This window comes from Ostrea edulis, chromosome 2 (genome assembly GCF_947568905.1).
Source record: "Ostrea edulis chromosome 2, xbOstEdul1.1, whole genome shotgun sequence".
NCBI classification, from domain to species: domain Eukaryota; kingdom Metazoa; phylum Mollusca; class Bivalvia; order Ostreida; family Ostreidae; genus Ostrea; species Ostrea edulis.
Window position 1 is genome coordinate 56,936,680 of NC_079165.1, and position 21,841 is coordinate 56,958,520.

The window sequence follows — 21,841 nt, forward strand, 5'->3', positions numbered from 1 at the left end:
GTGAATTTTGATGACATTTTTTCCTAGACATGATTTGGCAGTGAATGATTATTTCTAATGCTTGAATCTTTAGTTCAGGTAATTATCGACTTGTAAGAAGTAGAACTTATTTTTGCAGTAGATGAAAGAGGTGGATATGCCTGCAGTTAATTGCTATAAACACATTCAAGCTCAGACACTCAGTGGATGCACTTGATTGAATCTGTCTGTCAGTGCCTGATCTATTGTCTTGTAATTAATTGACAAGTGGTATGTTTTTTTTATCATAGTCCCAGTAAATTTCAGGGGAGATGGCTTAAAATTGGATCTTTAAGTGCCCCTGGGAGGCATGTATAACTTTTAAACAATATACTAGTAATTGCAGTTACCATAAAGCAATTTAAATAATAATCATTCTGTCAGAGTTTGCATTGCTGCATTACATACATTTAACATAGTGTTAAAAATGAGACAAAATTTAAGGCAATGATATATAAAATAACATTAACCAAACTGCTTCACATATATAAAGGAAAATAACTGTACTATCTGAATAACAAGAGGCCCAAGGGCACATCGCTCACCTGAGTTACATGTACCTTGGCCCATATCTGAAAACTTTCCATATATATTTGCATGTAAAACCTTAGTCCGTATTGTGACCCCAACCTACCCCTAGAGGCCATAATTTTTACAAACTTGAATATGCACTATGTCAGGAAGCTTTCATGTAAATCTCAGCTCCTCTGGCCCATTGGTTCTTGAGAGGATGATTTTTAAAGATTTTTTCTATTTATTCCCAATTTCCCATGTAAAACTTTGATCCCCTATTGTGGCCTCAATCTACCCGGGGGCCATGATTTGAACAAACTTGAATCTGCACTATATCAGGAAGCTTTCATATAAATTTCAGCTCTTCTGGCTCATTGGTTCTTGAGAAGAAGATTTTAAAAGATTTTCCATATATATTTCTATGTAAAACTTTGATCCCCTATTGTGGCCCCAATCTACCCCTGGGGGCCATGATCTGAACAAACTTGAATCTGCACTATGCCAGGAAGCTTTCATATAAATTTCAGCTCTTCTGGCTCATTGGTTCTTAAGAAGAAGATTTTTAAAGATGTTCCCTATATATTTCTATGTAAAACTTTGATCCCCTATTTTGGCCCCAGCCTACTCCTGGAGGCATGATTTGAACAAACTTGAATTTGCACTATGTCAGGAAGCTCTCATAAAAATTTCAGCTCCTCTGGCCCAGTAGTTCTTGAGAAGATTTTTAAATGATCCCACCCTATTTTTGCATTTTTGTGATTATCTCCCCTTTGAAGGGGGTATGGCCCTTCATTTGAACAAACTTGAAAGCCCTTTACCCAAGGATGCTTTTGGCCAAGTTTGGTTATAATTGGCCCAGTGGTTCTTGAGAAGAAGATGAAAATGTTAAAAGTTTACGATGCTGACGTCGACAGACAACGGCTAAAATTTTTATCAGAAAAGCACACATGTGCCTTTGGCTCAGGTGAGCTAAAAATGGTTAAGAAAGCACATTTTGTTGGCCTGATTACAGGGGGCATCAAAGGACAATGCTTGTGAAGAGACTGGTAATATGTTATTGTACCAGACTGTTGGTCTTGTACTCCCAGTAACCAAGACAGCTTACAGGTGTAAAACATGAAAAATTGTATACATGTATACAATGCAATGAGATGTATCAATACTTGTAGTATTATACTCCACTGTTCTAAATCGTTTTACTAATTTGGATGTGGATATTTTCATCTTCATTGGTAATTAGCTTTTCATCACTGTCCATCTTTACAATATGAACAGAAATACAAATTAAAGCATTTCATTTGCAATATTCATCCCAGTAAATATCCCTGTCTCTATAAGAACATTTTCAGTCTGCAAGAACGATCTATCCATATATCATTAAATGATGAAATTTTTATATTTGTTTCAATAAATCATTCAATATTGTGCAGTACACCATTTTATTTACATGATAATCTAATAAAACCTTACTGACACCAATTTTATTCTAGTTTGTTTAGTTTATCTCCAATTTTTCAGCAATCAAAGGTATTTGTTAAAGTTAAATATGGTATATTTTAAGGGGTGTCAAGAAAAGTGTTGCAAGATACTTCTTTTTAAAAGTGACCACATTTACCAAATCACCTCTTTCCTTATGAAATGTAAGACCTGACTGATTACCTTAGGCAATCCTCTAGTTCACATCTTACAGAGATAAACCACATGTAGGGGAGGAAACCCTGGGAATAAATTCACAGAGGAAACAAATGATGTATACCAATTTAAAACCCACTGACATTATCTAGTTTTTAAAATTTGTTACTCACAACTTTGGTGTAAGGTTTGCTGTCTGATCTATCAGCTGCATCATTCACCATACAAGTGCACATGCGAAAGACCGATATCTTCCTTTTGACCTTCTTATGCTTTCCTAAATCCATTGGTAAGAATACTGTTGCCACTCCTCAAGCAAGATAAATTTTAAAAGTAAACTAAAGTAACAATTTGGCCAAATTAGTCTCAGCAGTTGTTTCTTTCAGTTTCATAGTCAATGTACTTATGAGTCTCAGCAGTTGTTTCTTTCCGTTTCATAGTCAATGTACTTATGGCACCATTACACTATGGGCATCTTCCTTCTTCAGAATGCTTTTTTTTTCAGTTGGTGTAAAATTTCTAACATGGTGTTAGATTTCAGTATTTTGTTTTTACTGTATACATATTGTGATGATCGTAACCCAGATGTTGTTTGCTGCAGAGCATGTCCCTCTAAGGCATTATCAATCAAAAATATCATTGCACTGGCCACCATAGGACAACAACCCAAGCAAGCATTTCTTATTAAAGTTATTAACACACATCCATCCAGTTCACACTATTCAATCTTTTAATCCTCCACATTCAGATTAGTATTTTTAAATATACAAATCTTCCTCTTTGCTTCCAATATGCATACAGATTATATGCAGACTATTAATTTTTTCCACACATGATTGACACCACTAAACAGTATCGGGTATTGAATGATACGAGGTAAGCACTCAAAATAGTCGCTAATCTGATCAAATATGAAAACACATGTATTTTGCTTTTTCAGCCTTCAACATGCAGCTGATCTGGTACATCAAAGCTTGCATGTAGTTACACTTCCCCTTTAAATCTTGTTTTTGCAGATGATAACAGCGTGATAAAGCAATGGAAGGACATCATTCAGATATCTAAATCAAGAGATATCTCAAGTCCTGCTGAGATTGCCTCCAGTTAAAACAAATGACCACTGAGATATATCTCTGCCACACATGGTTGAAATTTCAGGACTTTCCCCAATATATGTATAAGCTTGATGGGTTATCTGATGTCAGAGGGGCTTCATGCTACTTTATCCAACAGCTGTTGCATGTGTCTCTAGTTTTAAATAGATCACATTTTACATACACAAACTGAACTTCAAGCTTACACATGTTTGAAGATTTCAAGGAAATACATAAATAAAATGACCACGACCTTGCAGCACTGCTGATTAAGACTTCCAATAGACGTGATTGATGTAAGGTCATAGAGGAAGTTCTCCCATTCTGATAATGCACAAGTATATGACATGTCACATCTTAGAAGTTGCTATGATGGTGTCCTAGCAAATTGCTGGCTCTTGATGAAATGGAGGGTAAATTAAATCAAATGCTCTGATCAAGTGGTACATGAGGAGAGATAGGGTGCTAATATGGAGATGTTATTTACATTGGGCTTTGGATATTGCCAGGCACTTCAAGTCCTTATGAAAATCTCTTTCTGTTTCTATGAAAATAATATGTTGGTTGTGCTACCATGGCAATGAGGGGTGAGGGGATAGGTCATCTCGTTTTACAACACCAGGTATACCAAGGAGTTAAACTGGATACTGGAAGAGAGAGGTTGCTATTTTTTGATGTGGAAAAACCAGAGGTTTGTATTTTCTGTTGCACAAAACAGTCTCGTTATATAGATCTGCCACTGCAACATTTGTTTTATGATTTTAAAACAAGACCATACCATCACATTTATCATCTTGCCCCAGCTATTATTGATATTTACATTTCAGTATACATTAGGCCTAATGTTGAGTACAGCATTGTGCAGGGGACCGCTGCACTAAGATGAAACTGAGATAATACACATAAGTTCATAATCTAAGGTCAATAAGATGTGACTTTGTGAGATAAAAAAACCATGGATTCTTAGCAGTGTTTGAAACTTGTGTAAAATTAGCTAGACATGCAGGGCTGACTGCTTGTAAAAATTGTTAAGCCCTATTAAAGGACCTACTAGCCCTGAGATAATGACTGCCATTTTTAAAATTACTTTCATTATTAACTATTTTCATATTAAAGTGATTATGTGACTACAGAACTCAGTTCTCATAACTTTGATCATGATTATATATAATTTTAAATAGCCCCTTGGCTTGTTACAACTTCATTATCGGTATAATAAGTAGATCTGATACATTTAGACTTTATTTAGTGGAAATATTAACACGTCCGGTCGGGCATCTTACAAAGAAATTGCCCCTGGCAAAATTTATGAGTCTCGAGCAGTTGGGCACACGGTTATTTCAAACACTGTCCTTCGGATTTTTGGAGTTTTTAATGTCCTTCGGATTTTTGGAGTTTTTAATGTTGAAAATTCATTGACTGATGTGTATAGACTCAGATTTTCTCTGAGCTTGCTATTAAGTAGGTACTAAAGTATGTATCACATAAAGCCATCTTATATTGTTCATAATAAACTACTTCCCATCTCTTTCAGTCATCATATATTTGTGTAAGCAATTGAATTAATTTTGATGATGGTTACAGATTACCAAGACATCCCATAGGGATAATTAAATTTTACGGTCATATGGGAATGATTACCAAATGATATCAATTTCAAATGATATGAATTTCTAATTACTGTAACATTTATATACTACATTTTCTAATTTTTTTCAAAGAATCTGAGAATTAAGTCAAGCACAGAGCATACATGTAGTTCATAATGAGTCAAAAAATTATTCCAGATAGTAATCATTTCATCAGTTTATTCTCATTAGACACTCTTAAAAGAAAAGATTTTGTCTCTCTGTACTATAGTTAATGTAATTCCTTTTAATGAAGTATTTTATACAGTTCTGCAACATTATCACAGCTAGTAAATAGTCATGTTCCAGTTTTTAAAAAGTAAAATTAATAGCATCAATTTTTTGTTGTTGTTTTTTTAAAAAAAATAAATCTTTCACTAGCTAGTCTGATATTTTCTCTAATCATCTGTAAATGCTTTCATGGGTTCTTTTCTAGCCATAGCTATTTTGTGCAATACTTGGCTTCTATCCCAGAAAAAGCTTTCTACCAAGATCAAAATTGAAGGGATTGACAAAAGAGATAAAAGAGCACTTTTGGGGATATTCTTCACCTTCTGTGATGAAGAAACAAAACACTAGAAAATGGCAGGTCATTACTCACACATTGAACACAAAGCCAAAATCTCCTAGTGTTGGGTGTTTTGAACATCAGAGTAAATTTTCAGTATGACTATTTTTGCTGTATCTGCTACAATGCCAATTTGTGTGGCCCTTTTTCAAAGGCAAGACAAGGGGAAGGAAAATTGGCAAATTCCTATCCCATGATTCCATTATCTGAGTACCACAAACACTTACCTCTCTTTGCTTCCAGAAGATCTTGCTGTGCAAGAGTTGTCTTCTCTTTGAAATGTTTCCTGTACTTACCAGTTTTCTGTGCAGCAGGGGCTTAATTGGTAGTCGAGGTTTGTTCTCAAACCCTGGGGAACCTGGCAACTTGCTCTGACTGACCCGTTTAGGTGTTGTCAACCATTTTCTGTAAAATTTGGTAACAATAATTTACAGAATAATATTTGAACATGCATACATGTGATACATGTATGTAGAATGTACACAAAATTTTGGACTTTTTCAACCCCACTCATGCTGCCATGCCTGTTCATTAAAATTCCCGCAAAATGATAAGTTGTACAGATTTTCAGGTCTAGTCCTATAAATTCAGTCAATTCAGTTAAGTTCATTGTTTTGATTGCATAACAAGTCAATTTCCTACTGCTGGACGTTCATATGCTTGTTGGATACGGAACAAAAGCACCCTGCACTATGGTCAGAAATAGAAATAGGTGCTTTAAATTGTTTAAGATGAAACCAAGCCATAATTGCCATCTTTTAAATTTGATGCTATGTCAAATGAATTAAAGGTAAACAATATAATAGCAGTCTCTAAGATCTTTTCCACTCATTCATTCATTTATACTTTATTTCCTCCCTTAGGAGATTATATAGAAAATACATTTACATTGATATAATTACAAATACATACAAAGAAGAAAAACTATGTACACATTATAACCAAAATAGAAAAGAGAAGGATATTCTTAGTTGTACACCTCAATAGATGAGTACATATGGTAGCAGCTGTCCCTTTTAAATTTTCTCTAATCTTTATTAATTGCAATTGCAAATTTTACAATTGTATGTATGCATGATTAGAAAATTAGAAATGAAATTTAAAGGTCTCAACAACTATCAAATAATAGAATTTGTGAAAATACTTCTCAGTATTATACTTTTATACATGTATAAACCCATTTTATGATTAATATTCTTCACAGATTTTGAATTACATTTTGTAAACTTGTGTACAGATTTTTCACTCAAAACCATGCCTCTTTAAAGGCATTGTACAGATTTGTAGTTGAAAAATTATCACATGTATGTATTCATGAGAAGTCTTATTTTCTTCAATATCCCTGTGTTTAAGTTTTAAAATTGAATATCTCTATGTTTAAGTTAAAGATATTAGATTCCAATCTAACAGTTGAATTTATGGATAATTCTTGTGTTTCAGTAAGTAAAGTGACCCAAGTAGCGAGGACCTGCCATTTAGTTGGCTGCCTGGAGTGCCTCTGCATTTCATCTTTAAAAGATGATCACACACAAAGCAACATTATCATATTCTGATTTTCCTTACTTTTAATAAATAAATCTTTTCAATAAAATTCATTACTGCTCCATAAGCATATGTGTCTCTTGAAATATTAAACTTAAAATGACTTATTCAATGTTAGCAAACTCACTTAAAGCTTGCAGCCCGTCTTTTTGGAACAGGGGAGGTACTAGCTATGGATCCCTCAGTATCTGCAATTACAAATGTACTGCATAAAATTTCATTTGAGCTGTAAGCTTTGCATGCAGATATATTCTGGCATGATGCTGTTATCAGACGACAAAAATAAAACTCATATCTCACACTGCAAGACATCAATCTTTTCTATTAATAACTTCGTAAACTAAATAGTTAAAGTAAGTGCTAGTTTTGTAAATGTGTATGAATTTATAGCAACAACAAAAAAATCTTCACAAAAGTTTAATGAAAAGTGTATAAGAATTACAATTCTTTTAAGAAAATTAAACAAGAGGCCCAAGGGCCACAATGCTCACCTTGGTCCTAGTATTCTTCACAAGTTTTTTTTCAAACATAAGGTTTCCCCTCTCTTTATTCCCAGACAAATTTTGACCCCATATTGTACCGTATATACTCGCCTAAAAGTCGGTCCGCCTATAAGTCGGTTGTATTTTTTAAGGTTATTTTGTAGGAATTTGCCATTGACCCGCTTATAAGTCAGTACAAATTTTTGTCAGAATCGGTTGACAATTTCAAGTCAATGCTCTAGTGTTTTTACCTATGTTTCAAAAAATATTTTGAGAAATTAATAATTATGAGGTGCTCAATATCCAAGCCATATCTGTTTGGGGTTTAATCACAACCCTTGATCTATTATGGACAAATTGATCCCTTGTTTACCTACGCAATTATGGTCTCCTAATTACCAGTACCTGACACCGTGGCACGCGCCTCACGGTTATAGTGGGGTTCCAGTATAATTCAATGTATCAACAATAGAGTTTTTAAGAGTCAAGAATGATGATCTAAATTATCTGTTAACAATATTCAATCTTTTATGAAATATATTTCAGCCGGTATACATATGAATATTTCAATATTAAATCGGGTTCGTAATTCAATTTTACTGATAAACGAAAGTATTAGTTACCGGTATGTAAATAATTTTAAACAAGAAATAAAATTGACTCCCAAAAATCCGACTTTTAGGCGAGTATATACGGTATGTAACCCAATCCTAGTCCCACAGGTCATGACCTAATCAAACCTGAATATGACTTAATGTGTTACAAAGATTTTTTTTAAAATTTCCTACATACAATGTATATTCTAACATAAAACTTTGAATACCTACTTTAGCTCCACCCTAGCCCCATAGGCCATGATCTGATTAAATAAAGATTGCATTTTCGAGTATGTTTAACACCTTGCTTTTTATAATTCAAAACAACATTTCTTGACCTCGGAGGTTATCCTACATCATCCACAAAAACAAGAATTTTGTTTCTATTCTACTACAGTCCAGAAATATACAGCAGATTGTTTACCTATACCGCTAAGAATTAGGTCACCGTCATGTCATGGCAGTTTCTGAAACGGACTAGGCTTACATGTTTTTGCTGATCGAAAATGATGAGATGGTAGGGTATACCAGATATATTTCTCAGCATTATACTTTGGAATCAAATATGAATCTGTACTACATTGGAATATTTGCATATCAATGTAAGAAAGAAAAAATTTGTGGCCCCACCCTATCGGGACCATGATTCAAACTAACTGGAATCTGCACTACCTGAGGATGCTTGCCTATCAACATGACTAATCATAGTCTAGCTGCTCATCAGAAGAAATTTAAAGTCTTTTTACTACCTGGTATATATTTCCATGTAAAACTCGATCCCCAATTCAGTATTGTGCCTAGCCTACTCTCACGGGTAACAAACTGAACAACTTGCAAATTACTATAACTAATCATGGCCCTGCAGCTTTTGAAAAAAAGACTGAATTTTCCCCCCCTATACATTCCAATACAAGAGACCCACAGACCTTATCAGTCACCTGAATATTTGTTAAAAATATCACTAATATCAAAGGCTATGAAATGTAGAAATGTAGAAAAAAAATCCTGTTCTGTATATCTAAGCTAAATTCTAATATTTAGCAACAGTACAAAACAATATCTTAAAACTTAAATCCCCCAGAAGTGCCTATACTGATGAAAGACTTTACATATTAATATAATATATGTAACATTAACACGATATGACTAATTTGGACCAATCCTAGATTCAAAACCAGGTTGCAAAAGTTAGAATTTTGGTACACCCTTTTCTGCTTTTCTTAAATATGCATTTAATTTTTATACCATATCAGAAAACTTAAAAAAATCTTACCTTGGAGTCAGTACCTAGCTCTATCCTGGAGATCATGAAATCTACAATTTTGGTAGAGGTTCTCCTGCTCTACATCACTATGCATTTAGTTCTTCTTACAGATATATGTGTGTGTGTGTGTGTATGTGTGTGTGTGTGGGGGGGGGGGGGGGGGTTGCATGATTTTGACAAATGTATGGAAGCTTTCACATAAATTTCATCTTTTCTGGCCCAGTGGTTCCTGAGATTTTTAAATGACCCATCCTATTTATTGCCTTGATTATCTCCCCTTAGAAGAGGATATGGTCCTTCATTAGGAAAAACTTGAATCTCCTTCAACCAAGGTTAGTTACTCTGTGCTAAGTTTGGTTGAAAATGGCTGGATGGTGATTCTGGTGAAGATGAAATTGTGAAAAGTTTACGATAACAACGACGACAGACAATAGTCAAATTTCTATTAGAAAAAGCCTTTGGCTCAAGTGAGCTTAAGAATCACTATATACTTCTGACATGTTTACATAGATGCATTTCCTTATCAATTGACCATAGAGAATAATACACCAACATTTTAAGTAACTCAATGTTTAGTGAATGCTCTATTTTAAAAACATGTACTCATGGTCTAGATATGTGTGAGTACAAGATCTTCATAACCAGAAAACAAGGTTCCCTTTAAACTGCAATATCATAGTTGTGATATCTTTCAAGTGGGTCATTCTTACTTAGAATCTGGGGTTAAAAAAACAATACAATTTTCTAAACCAAAATATACTATCAAGATAGATCTAATCATGTAATAAATCTATCAAAAATGCAACCCAAGCTATTTTTCCAAACTGTTACAGAATTCTTAGATTTACCCTCATCTCCCATACTGTCTCTGTTTCCATGCTGTTTGAGTGCAGGAATGGGTTTAAGGGCAGATATAGGGACCAGTCCCTCAGCTGGTTCTCCATCCTCCATGTTTAGCACCCTGACTAGGCACCAGTTGGGTTCTCCTTTTGGTGCTGGATCTAGGACTTCTACATGTTGACCTTTTGTTACTGTCACCTCAGAATTGTTGCCTGCTGAGTAGTCCTCCATAACAATAGTGACATCACCCTGTCAATAAATATCTACATTCAGTGAAGAGCAAGATAAGATTGTGCTTTACAATGTTGTCCTAAAGGTTATATATCATATAGTCAAATTCAAACAGTCAAAATAATTGTGCTAATTATGAAAGTACAAGGATTGCAGAGTATGTGAAAAAGTATTTCCCACTATCAGGTATATATTTTGTATGCATGAAATGATAATATAGTTAAATTTTACATGGAATTTAGAAGGAAAAAAAACCTCCAAGAAAATGGGTAATTTCAGCACTTTATCAAGTTTTGCTCTAGAAAAGGATGAGCACAATCATTGAGCAACACCAAATTGAAACATGTTGCATATTATTCTAATGTTCATACTGAGTAAAATTGCACCACCTATATTTCTAAATGAAAACAAAAGCAGTGGTGACGTCTCCTTCTGGAGAGGGACGTTAAACAATATTCAATCAATCAATCTTCATCAAATCATTATTGGACACTCTTTGTGTGGCACTCAGGAAAATTACATCTAAGACTAAAATGACAGCTGGTTTGAAAACTAAATATTTATCAAGCATAATCGATGAATAATATAACGATTTTCATAAGAATTAGTTGTACTTGAGTTTGATAATTTTGAAACTTGAATATTGTCATATGTGATCCTTGCAGTCCTTACTTGGCATTCTGGATTTTAAGTTTTATTCAATTTATCACCAGTGGTGGATCCAGTGCTAGTGCACCAGGTACCCCCCCCCCCCCCCCCCTCACAAAATATGGTCCTGTTTTTAAAAATTGAAATATGTCCAAAACAATAAAATATATGTCTTAGTCATTATTCTGTAGTTGCCCCCCCCCCCCCCCCCCCCCTCCACTTCTGAAATTGCACTGTAGATGAAATAAAAAATGCACTAAGATTGAAAGTGGCCAAATTTAATCAGAAATGGTACAGAAATGCATTTGCAGTGTGAATTACATGTGTGTTGAAAAGATTAATTACTCATTTTTCAAGGACTGTAAATGAAAAGGTGCATGATGCAGCATCTATTTTTGTGGAAAAAAAATTTGCAGTTGGAGAAAAATAAGCATGTTTGTGGTGACTTTATCTTGTGTTTAAAGAGCTGATATTCTTTATCATAGTTATCTATTGTTGTTCATAGATGATTTCAATTCTTCAATTTATTCATATTGCAAAAACACTATTAATCAAACCACATGAAAATTATTAACTATACAGTATGGTCGTTGCATTTATATTCACATTTCCAATGTTTTTGCCTTCAATATCTTTACCAATTGTAGCGATAGCTATTTCCCCATGAATGTGAATGAACAATGTGCATATGAATCTTGATAAATATAGTACATCTATTTCAACAGCTGGGAATTCAAACAGAAATGAAAGTAGAAGGTATAAATTTAAGATTTTGAAAATACAGGAGGGTATGAACTGCAATATGCTTCATGCCAGCATGCTTTTCATGAAGCGCTAACATGCTTAATGAAGAATGCTAATGTGAGCATTGCAGTTCATACCCTCATGTATTTTCAAAAATGAAATTTTTTTCTCAAGAGTTTTTTTCTCCAAAAATGACATTGAATATCTCTAACTTTAGAATAGCCCTTGCACATGATAACTGTAGCCATATATTTACATTTTTACTGTTTTTGCCTTCAATATTGTAACCAATGGTAATAGCCATTTCCTCATGAATGTGAAGCAGTTGTAAACAATGTGTGTATGAATCGTGTTAGATAACAGTATAGTACATCAATTCTAATGGCTGAGAATTCCATCTTGTTATCTATACTTAAAATTGAAATATTTACATTTCCAACTGTTTTCTTAGGATAACCTTGTGTTAGTTTCCCAATATACTACATCAGCATGTAAATTTCTTACTTTCATGCAAATCAGCAACTTGTCATGATGTCAGTGGGCACTATGGAAATTAACATGGAATGCCATCTGCATTTCAATTTCTATTAAGCAGTATTTTTGATATGTTGATTTTATACTGTCATTTTTATTACTATGACCAACAAAGCTAAATATCTTAAACCTCAGAAATCGACATCAAATATGATCATATCTTGGCTCTGCATGAATCAAGTTTGTTTTGTGCTTTTTTGTGCAGTGTTAGACTATTAATCATGAAACTGTTTTTTCAGAAACAGAATAATCTTCTTCATTATATACGTATAAAGATTGAAAATAATGCCGACCTTACATTATCTTTAAATTCTTTAGTCTTTTATCACCTAGCTATAAAATTGCAAATGGTTATTATATAATTTCAAGGTTGTTTTATAAGAGCATGAAAGAAGTTACTGAAATGTGAGGCATATAAATGGATAACATGAAACTAAAGATATCGATTCTAGGCAAAGTCTTGTTATAAAATCAGCACACCTCCTTATACAATTTCTCTATAAATCTGTACTATTACAGAGTCTAGTATAATTCTGATATTGACAAGCCAACACAGCTTATTTGTTATCGAGCCATATACCAACAGCTGTAGGTAAACTATGAATATAATCTTTTTAAATCATATAGGTAATTCAAATTCATACTTTACATATTTCCATTTTAATTTACTTGAAATTTTCAATTTATATTCAATACCAAACATAAACTTGATTTCAAATATGAGTTAATATTGTTGCTAATATAATGGAACTGAAACACGACTGTACAAGGCATACTACTTTCATACATCAAATCAGCGACATTGATTTCTGAAAAAAAAAACAACCAACATAGAAGGGCTTCAAAAGTACACTCTTTCAACAATAACAACTTGTCAAAACGTTGATGTGATTTATTTAGATGACCAAGAATTTCCACATTTGGTAAATATAAACTGACCTTTTTCATTTTGGAGTGTTTCCAATGGGCAATTCGAACAATCATCATTCCAATATACTGAAACGCCATTGTATGCAAAACACAGAGAATTTCCTAAAAGTTTTTTTCTTCAAAATTTCTATATCAAGAACAGACTTTGTGCACACAAAAAATTCACAGAAATATCCCAGATAAACTCAATCTGAGCACCACATTCCTCAGCGATATAAATGACAGAACATATTTCTACCAAAAATTTCTTCAACATTAAGGAGGAAGAGATATCTCTGCACTTCTTAATATCTGCTTGGATATGATTGATTATTCTATATTCATTTGACTAAAGCCTTCTGTGTCAGTCAGAAGTCCCTCAGCCTCAATGTTTCAGGGAACACAAGACAACTGAGACTTTGCAGACAACTGGTCAGCAGATGGCCAATCTGAGAGATCTTCTGCTTGTCTGCTGCCTAATCCAACTATAATGCATTGCTGTTAATTCTTAACACCACTATGTCTCCACAGACAGTCAGTCATACAATCTTTTACAACGTGTCATCCATTCACATGTATCCTATACTGCATCCAATGTATTTCACAGAACTTTTTAAAATTTCTCTGAAGTCAACGACTGAAAGCAGCATCAAGCCTTTCTACATAATGTTCCATAGAAGAGAAGGAAAAAATCTCCATCACTTGACTTTTGTAACCTCCAATCTAATGTCTTGAACATAAATGAACTAACTGATCCCTTCAACACATAGCCTAATGATCATAAGTCATAAATATCAGAAGGAATTATGTACATTTGCTTATAAGATCAACAGTACACACAAAAATCTATGCCACTTCTTTCAGTAGTTCCCCCCCAAATACTCCTCGCTGAGAAACACTAATTTCCTTATGTAAAAGAAATCAGCATTGAATTAAATAGGCTGGTGTCTCCCGAAGGCCCCTTGTATATAAATACGCTGCAATATGAAGAGCATGGCTGGAGGTCTTGAGCTAGAATATACATTGATCACAGCCACATATGATGGACTATTATAATACATTGATCACTACCACATATCATGGACTATTGTGAAGCAGACTAACACTTTTGGGTTTGACAATATTGACAAACAATAACGTCATATGCTACATGCTTGACGTCAAAAAATTATATATGCATTCAGTTTTTTCTCACATTTTCTCTCCACAAACAAAACTTGACAACACTTCATGTAAGAATAGCCCTATGTCTCCAATATGGGAGGAGAAAAATAAATCTGAACAAAGTCAAATATTGAATTTGTGCAAATGTTCCCCGATTGGAGGGGAAATATCACTTTACTCTTGAGGACAATTGATTAGTGCAATATTGCCAAAATCAATACAAATATGAAAGTGCACATATGGGACAAATTCTTCCCTATATCCAAAGACATAAATCAAACCTGGCATAACCTGCATACTTTAATAATGTATGCAGGATACTTTTTCAATTTACAACTTTACACAGAAATTTGTCAAAATGACAAAAAGTAAAAACAAATCCATGACAATGAAACATGGATTCATCTATTTTCCCATCAATTTAAACATTCCAAAATAGAAAGAAAAAAAGTTCAAAATAGATACTTGATTCTTTCCTTTTCCATTCCAACAAAAAAAAAAAAAAAAAGGAAAAAAGAAAAAAAAAAAACCCTCATTGACTGATAAGACTGCTGATCAGCTTAAAGTACCAGAGTTTGCAGGCATCTGTACCAGCACGAAGAACAGATTTATGACCACCTAAAAACCATGTGCTATTTCTCCATGCAAAGAAACAAGACAGCAATTTACATAAACATAAACCTCTGCCTTTGCAATCAAATGAATAAAAAAAGATAATCATTGCTGTCATATACTTCATCATAAAGTGCACTCCTATTCCCTCTTCTAAGTATACTTTTTGCATACATAGGAAAGGGTACTCTCGTATATTTTTTATAACTAATATTTTGCTATGTAGTAGTGGGAGGAAATGGAATGGTTTGGTTACATGACAAGCAATGTAAGCTTGATTTATTGGGTGACTGGCGCCTCACAGTTGGACATGGAAATCTGAAAAAACATGTTACATCCCTTAAAAAAATCTATTTAGCTGCACACTTATGTAATTAGATGTCAGTTTTGCTTCAGGAAACATACACAAGGCAATGGTATAAGATACAATGGTTTTCAATCAGAAGTTCTACTCCTGTTCATGCAAAATCTGGATTCGTAAACTCTAATGTGTATTTCAAACTGATAGCAGCAGATTAATTTCATGCTAATTTGAAATAGAATATATTGACTATTAATATAACCCAACAATGTGGTCTCATGCTTTCTAATTTATATAAAGTTTCTAGAACTAAAAGAGAATTTCATCACATTTTCTCAAATGCAATCCAGATAATGCTTTGGTTATTCAATAGTTATAACCAGTTTCTTAATCAGTTTCACAATTCACAGCCATCCTGTAAGGCATTCTTCTAATCTGTTACACAAAATAAACCAAACTTGACATAATTTTCTGATATGGTAACAAGGTGAGACACATTTGGAGAGAGTCTGAGAACACTACATAATTTTCCATGTAATTCTGCACACCTCTGTCCAAGATCGACAAAATCCCTTTTTTCTACAAGAAGCAATTACAAATAGTGTGCCAAGGGTGTCTGTACAGAAAGCCTGAATTCCTGCCAGGCAACTGAGCTGTACATCTCCAATCCCAACAGTGCTGTCCCTGTGATCTGATCAAACCTCCCGACAAAGTACCTTGTAGATCTACTCTATCAGCAAACATACAATAAGTCATTTAAAGGCCAAGAGGTGTTGCAGAGAGAACTTCAGTTTACCACTAAATAGTTTAATTCTTGTTGTATTCTACACTTATTGTTTCTGAATAGTGAAATTCAAATTAGGATTACTTTTGTATGAATATGGTTTAGTATGCATGGGGACACACACCCTTAAAAACCAGCATCCGGTACTATACTTTTCTTTCTTTCATTTTATTTTATATTGGGCCTTCTTTGAAATACAAAGTCAATGTGTGCAATAAAATATACTTTGGTTGAATACACAGATTGTTTTCTTTATGTCAAGCAAAATATATTGAATCTATTTGTACCATATCACTGTTGTAAAAAATCAATACATCCTCTGTATGATGTTCGAATAATAGATTAAAACAAAGATTCGAATTAATGGTATACCAATTAAATCTTGTAAATTTTGCCCTGTTCTTTTTGAAATACATTTCTTACTGGGAGGGGGAGGGGGGATGCTTGATTCACCTCTCAAGGCAAAACAAAACCAACAAAAAAGCATCACATTTCATTAGATGACATATCACCTGACATGGGGATCGTGATTACTCACTTGTTTATATTTTTCTGTGTCAGATTTAATATTAGCGACAACGTTGCATGCAAGTATAAGTTTTGATGTAGTAGAAACTTTCATAAAATCAAAAGCAGCAAATTATTGCATTTGCTGATTTTGAAGACTTGTTTTGTGTCAATAAAAGACTAGGATTTCCCGTATTTTCTCAATCTGTCGGAGCTACTTCGAAGTTGATCTTTCATTGTTAAGAGCAGCGAAATATGCATTGTTTGCATAGCCTACACACATTTTCTGTTAGGAAGTAGAGCAAACTATGGATTCAATTCCTTGATTTAACCTTCCATTTCCACTATCTCTACTACTGCCATAAATAAGGGGGCAACCTGCCAATGAATCAAACTTTGCTTGCAAAACAACAGACTTTACATCTAACAAGATGTCTTTGTGAAACTCAGATATGCAAAATATGAAAGCCCTACCTTAAACACTTTAGGATAAATTGAATAGGTGTTTTTTGTTTTGTTTTTTAAAGTAGGTCAAACTCCAAGGTCAAATGATCATACAAGGTCTTACCATAAAGAATCTATATATACACAAAATATGAAAGCCTCACCTGAAATAGTTATGGATATATTTAATAGGTTATGTTTTCTAAAAAGTAGGTCAAACTCCAAGTTCTGCAGCGTCACAAGGTCAAAGATCATGATATGAAATGAAAGGTCTTGGCATAAAAAAAAGTGAAGATAACGAACAGTGTTCAATTTCTTAACTCCTATAAGGAATACAAAATTAAAGAGTTGGGCAAACATGGACCCCTGGATATACCAGAGTTGGTATCAGGTGCCTAAGAGGAGTAAGCATCCCCTGTCAACTGGTCATACCCACCAAGAACCCTATATCTTGATCAGGTAAATGGAGTAATCCGTAGTCAAAATTAGTGTGTATAGAACGGCATACAATTGGCATGAAACATGTCAGACAGTATTTGACCAAATGACAGGTTGTATTGGCAAACTAGATCGTTATAACGGCTATAGAATTGTGAAATGCTGATTTTAAATGAGACTGTTGATATCCCTGTAATATTGACTTGTTTGTCAGTGACTTGCCTCAATTTAAAAACTGATCATACGCAGAACAACCTCTTGCTTATCGAATACTAGTAAGTTGAAAGACATAAACACCATATGCAGGTGATAATGGAATGTTGCTACATTGATATGGGAAGTTGACAAAGGAGAAACTGAACTCATATATATACAAGATATGAAAGATCTGCCTTAAATAGTTCTGGACATAATGTAAAGGTAAATTTTTTATTAAAATTAGGTGAAAATTCCAGGTCAAGGTCACAAGATCACACACCATTACATCACATGAAAGGTATTTCCGTAAAGAATGTACTTGCATATACAAACTATGAAAACTCTAGCTTAAATAGTTCAAGAGATATTTTCAATATTTTTTTTAAAGATTTTTCCTATATATCAGCATATAACATTTTGATCCATCATTGTGGCCCCAACCTACCCTTGGGGATCATGAATTGCACAAACTTGGATCTACTCTATATCAGAAAGCTTTCATGTAAATTTGAACTTTTCTGGCCTAGTAGTTTTTTGGAGAAGATTTTTAAAGATTTTCCCTGTATACTCACATGTAAAACTTTGATCCCCTATTGTGGCCCCATCCTACCCCTGGGAGCCATGATTTGAACAAACTTGAATCTGCACTGTGTCAGGAAGCTTTCTATAAGAGCTTTTGAAAAATATCAATGAAAAGTTATGATCAAGTCACTAAGTGGGACAAATGGGACAGCAAGATGGATGAACAGCAGCAAGAGCATGGTGATTTTTTTTATACTGCCAAACTATATAATTAAATGTACTAGATCTCATGGCTGTGTACAATATTGTTTTACGACTCCTTAGATCTTAAATCTCCTAATAGAATTTTTGGCAAAATGTACATTTCTTCATAACCACCATATGTTCCATTTACAAAAGTCCCCTATCTATAAAAACTGTCCTCCGCATCGATGATGCATATTACACATATCAACTTTGGCTGGATGAGAGCATGCTGAAAATAAAAACTGAAGTACCCCCTCCTTTACACATACACACACAAAATCACTTGTAAACAACAAAGTAATGAAAATATTAATGTCCCCATGTGTTTCTGCATCTGGAAAATCTTTTCCTGGTGATTCCCCCCTTCATGTCTTTCTTCAGGGGAACTGAAAACACTTGTATATGCAACTGTTACACTAAAAAGTGTCGGTACTTCCTATAATTACAAAACAGAGACTGTCATGGATGAAATTTATTAATACAAAATACCCAACACCTCTACAACATAAGCAATAAAATTACAAACAATACACCAGAGGAATGTGCATTAAGTACATCAGGAAAACACAGCAGCTTCCCCTCCACTTGTCAACTCTCCAATACATTTCCTGCCAAATTAACTAAACAACTCAAACCATAATGGAGACAAGATTTTGATCTTCTCATCTGGTTTTTGGCAGGGCCATCATTACTGCATCAATCAATCAATCAGAGACAATATTCAACTCCCCCTCCCTTTCTCAGAACTTGTTCTTGAGTTCTGCACATTTATTCCATTTGTATCCTTGTGCTCTCGATTTCCAATCAGTTTTGTTTTGACATCATTTCTAACCTTCTATGATATGATAATCTTACACCTTATAAAATACACGGGAGGCATCTTCTTGCACAAATGACCTTGATTTTCCCCAGATCCCTTTAAATTACTAAACATCCAAATATAAAAGGCTTAATTTACTGCTGGCATCAGGAAGCTCTTACACCTCCCCTCTAACACAGTTTGTCTGGAAATCCACCAAAGCCATGGAGATGTTCTAATGAAAAATGCCTAATGAATTACATTCCTTTATGATACACATTCCTAATAGAACAAAATTTCCTCATCCTGTAATATTTCTGTGGTAACCATCATCTCGGGAAATAATTCTCTCTGAACAATTTAAATTATGTCAGTGATGATGCCTTTTGTTAATAAACAAAATTTCATTAGATTTTGCAAATATTATGGGATTTTTCTGAACAAATATCTAGAACAATTACTCTTTAAAAGGTACAGGCACTAATAACAGATTTTATGTTAATATTTATATCATGGTCTTGTGTGATTGTGTATCATAGGCCTTATGTAAAATGTAAAACAAAAATATCAAAATCTTAAGTGTACAATCGACTCTCAATGGCTCAAACTTATCTCTTAAAGTTCACGATCTCTCAAAGTGAAATCATGGTCCCAGTGTTTTTCTCTTTATATATAACCAAGCTAATGTACTCTTGAACTTTTGATCTCTCAAAGTTCTCGATCCTTCGAAGTGAAATTCGGGTCCATAAAACATATTTCACCGTTTTTCACTCTAAATTTCTCAAAGTGGTGGTAGCATATACACACTATTAACCAATTGTATAATAATTTTTGCTTAGACCTAGTAACTTGAATGTCTGGGGCTAGAATGTTGTGAATATGTAATCCGGGTACTATAAAATCTGAATCCTAGTGGTGGGACCTTTAATTTCTGGGTTTGACCCAACCTTCGATCTTTCAAGTTTTATCAAGGTCCCTTAACTTTATTATTCAGAGTTGCCTGTATCGCAGTAGCAGCAGTAGATGTACACATACTACCTAGCATAACTTGGTGTCCTATGTGTATACATACATATATATATATATATATATATATAATATGATCGGTCTAAGAATTTGTCAATATTGACCAAGAAACCTGCTGTTACTTAGTGTAATGCATGTTTAATATTGAGAAAGTATAAAGTACACACCAATCATTGAAAACACCAGCTGAAAGAATGTTGTTTTTGATCTGATATAAACTTGACATATTGTGTTATCACACAGAGTTATATTACATACTTTATTTTTCAAGAAGTATGTAACAGCAGATCATGAGATTTTCTGATATCTGAATGTGCCTGATAAGCACTCCACAAGATCGAAATAACTGCCACCTTTTATTGCATTAAGTTATCAAGATCAACGGTGATTCACATGAAGTTATGTCCAATTCAAAATAATCTTATATTCTCTAGTAATTGCTTTGAATTATATATTCACTTTGCTGTCTCTGATCTAATAAGAAGATGGGAGTTCACAAACCTTGGGAAGAGGATACATTTTAAGGGAAGTAACTCCAAAACTGAACATCAAAATCATTAGTTCTAAAAGTGCTGAACTGTGTCAATTCTTATAGGCATACTACACATACATACATGTGATAAATTCGATGAGGCAGAGGGTGAGCTCTTTATTAAGGATGAGATTTTCATCAGTAGATTTTATAAATTCATTTATAACACAGTAAATGTAAATGGTTGATTCAAAGTCTGGCATTGCTCCTACCATATCTGACTCCCCCCCCCCCCCCCCCCCCCCACCCCACTTGCCGGTGGGAAATAACTGCGGAAGCAGGTTTACAATTTTGACTTACATATTTGTAGTTAACACATGTAACATGCTCATAAAAGCATTTCTTATTAATTTTTTTCTCTATCAGACAAAAAGTCTATTCATTTACAAATAGATACACGTATAAAATAGGAAGGTCTGCCTATTCCAACATCAATTTTTTTCTGTAGTGATTTATGCAAAGAATTTATTTTCTCTAACTCAAAAGATATGGTATACTAGTTTATGAATATGAATATGCTTTTAAACTATGCAGATATTACCAAGAAGAGATGGTTGCCTCTTCTAATAACCCTAAAGTACCCCCCCCCCCCCCCCCCACCTTTTTTTAAAGACTTGACGATGAAAATTATATCACAGGTTTTTGTTTTACTGCAGACATATCTAATTTCGTTCCAAAAAATTTCCTGGCTTTTGGAGTGAACACGATTTTTCATTGTTTTTCATCACTAAGAATTTCATATTATGCATACCAAATAGTGATGGGCAATCGGACCAAAAACCATAATCGATTATCGGCAATAATCGGACAAATATAATCGATTAATATCGGAATTGGCATGTAAGTGTTTACCCCTAAAAATAAATAACAGAATCATTAAATGTATGGAAACAACATTTGAATTCTTCTTTGTTTCATTTGTTTACAGGTGAATAAATCAAAATTTCAATATATCAAGTAATGGAATTTATCTATAATCTCAATGTTTTAAAGATATCAGAGATAGATTCCATTATTTGACTGTT

The 21,841-nt window shown here is 33.8% G+C and overlaps 1 protein-coding gene across 5 annotated transcripts in view; it reads right to left on the reverse strand.

Annotated features, from left to right (window-relative positions):
- LOC125681606 (triple functional domain protein-like) overlaps positions 1-21,841 on the reverse strand; it is a 153,560-nt gene that overhangs the window by 50,587 nt on the left and 81,132 nt on the right. For all 5 annotated transcript variants that reach the window (XM_048921768.2, XM_056154525.1, XM_048921766.2 and 2 more), the window contains 3 exons: positions 10,186-10,426; positions 7,123-7,183; positions 5,750-5,858 (listed from right to left, as the gene is read on the reverse strand). In XM_048921768.2, coding sequence (XP_048777725.2) covers positions 5,750-5,858; positions 7,123-7,183; positions 10,186-10,426 — 411 coding nt within the window. The remainder of the gene's footprint in view (positions 1-5,749; positions 5,859-7,122; positions 7,184-10,185; positions 10,427-21,841) is intronic.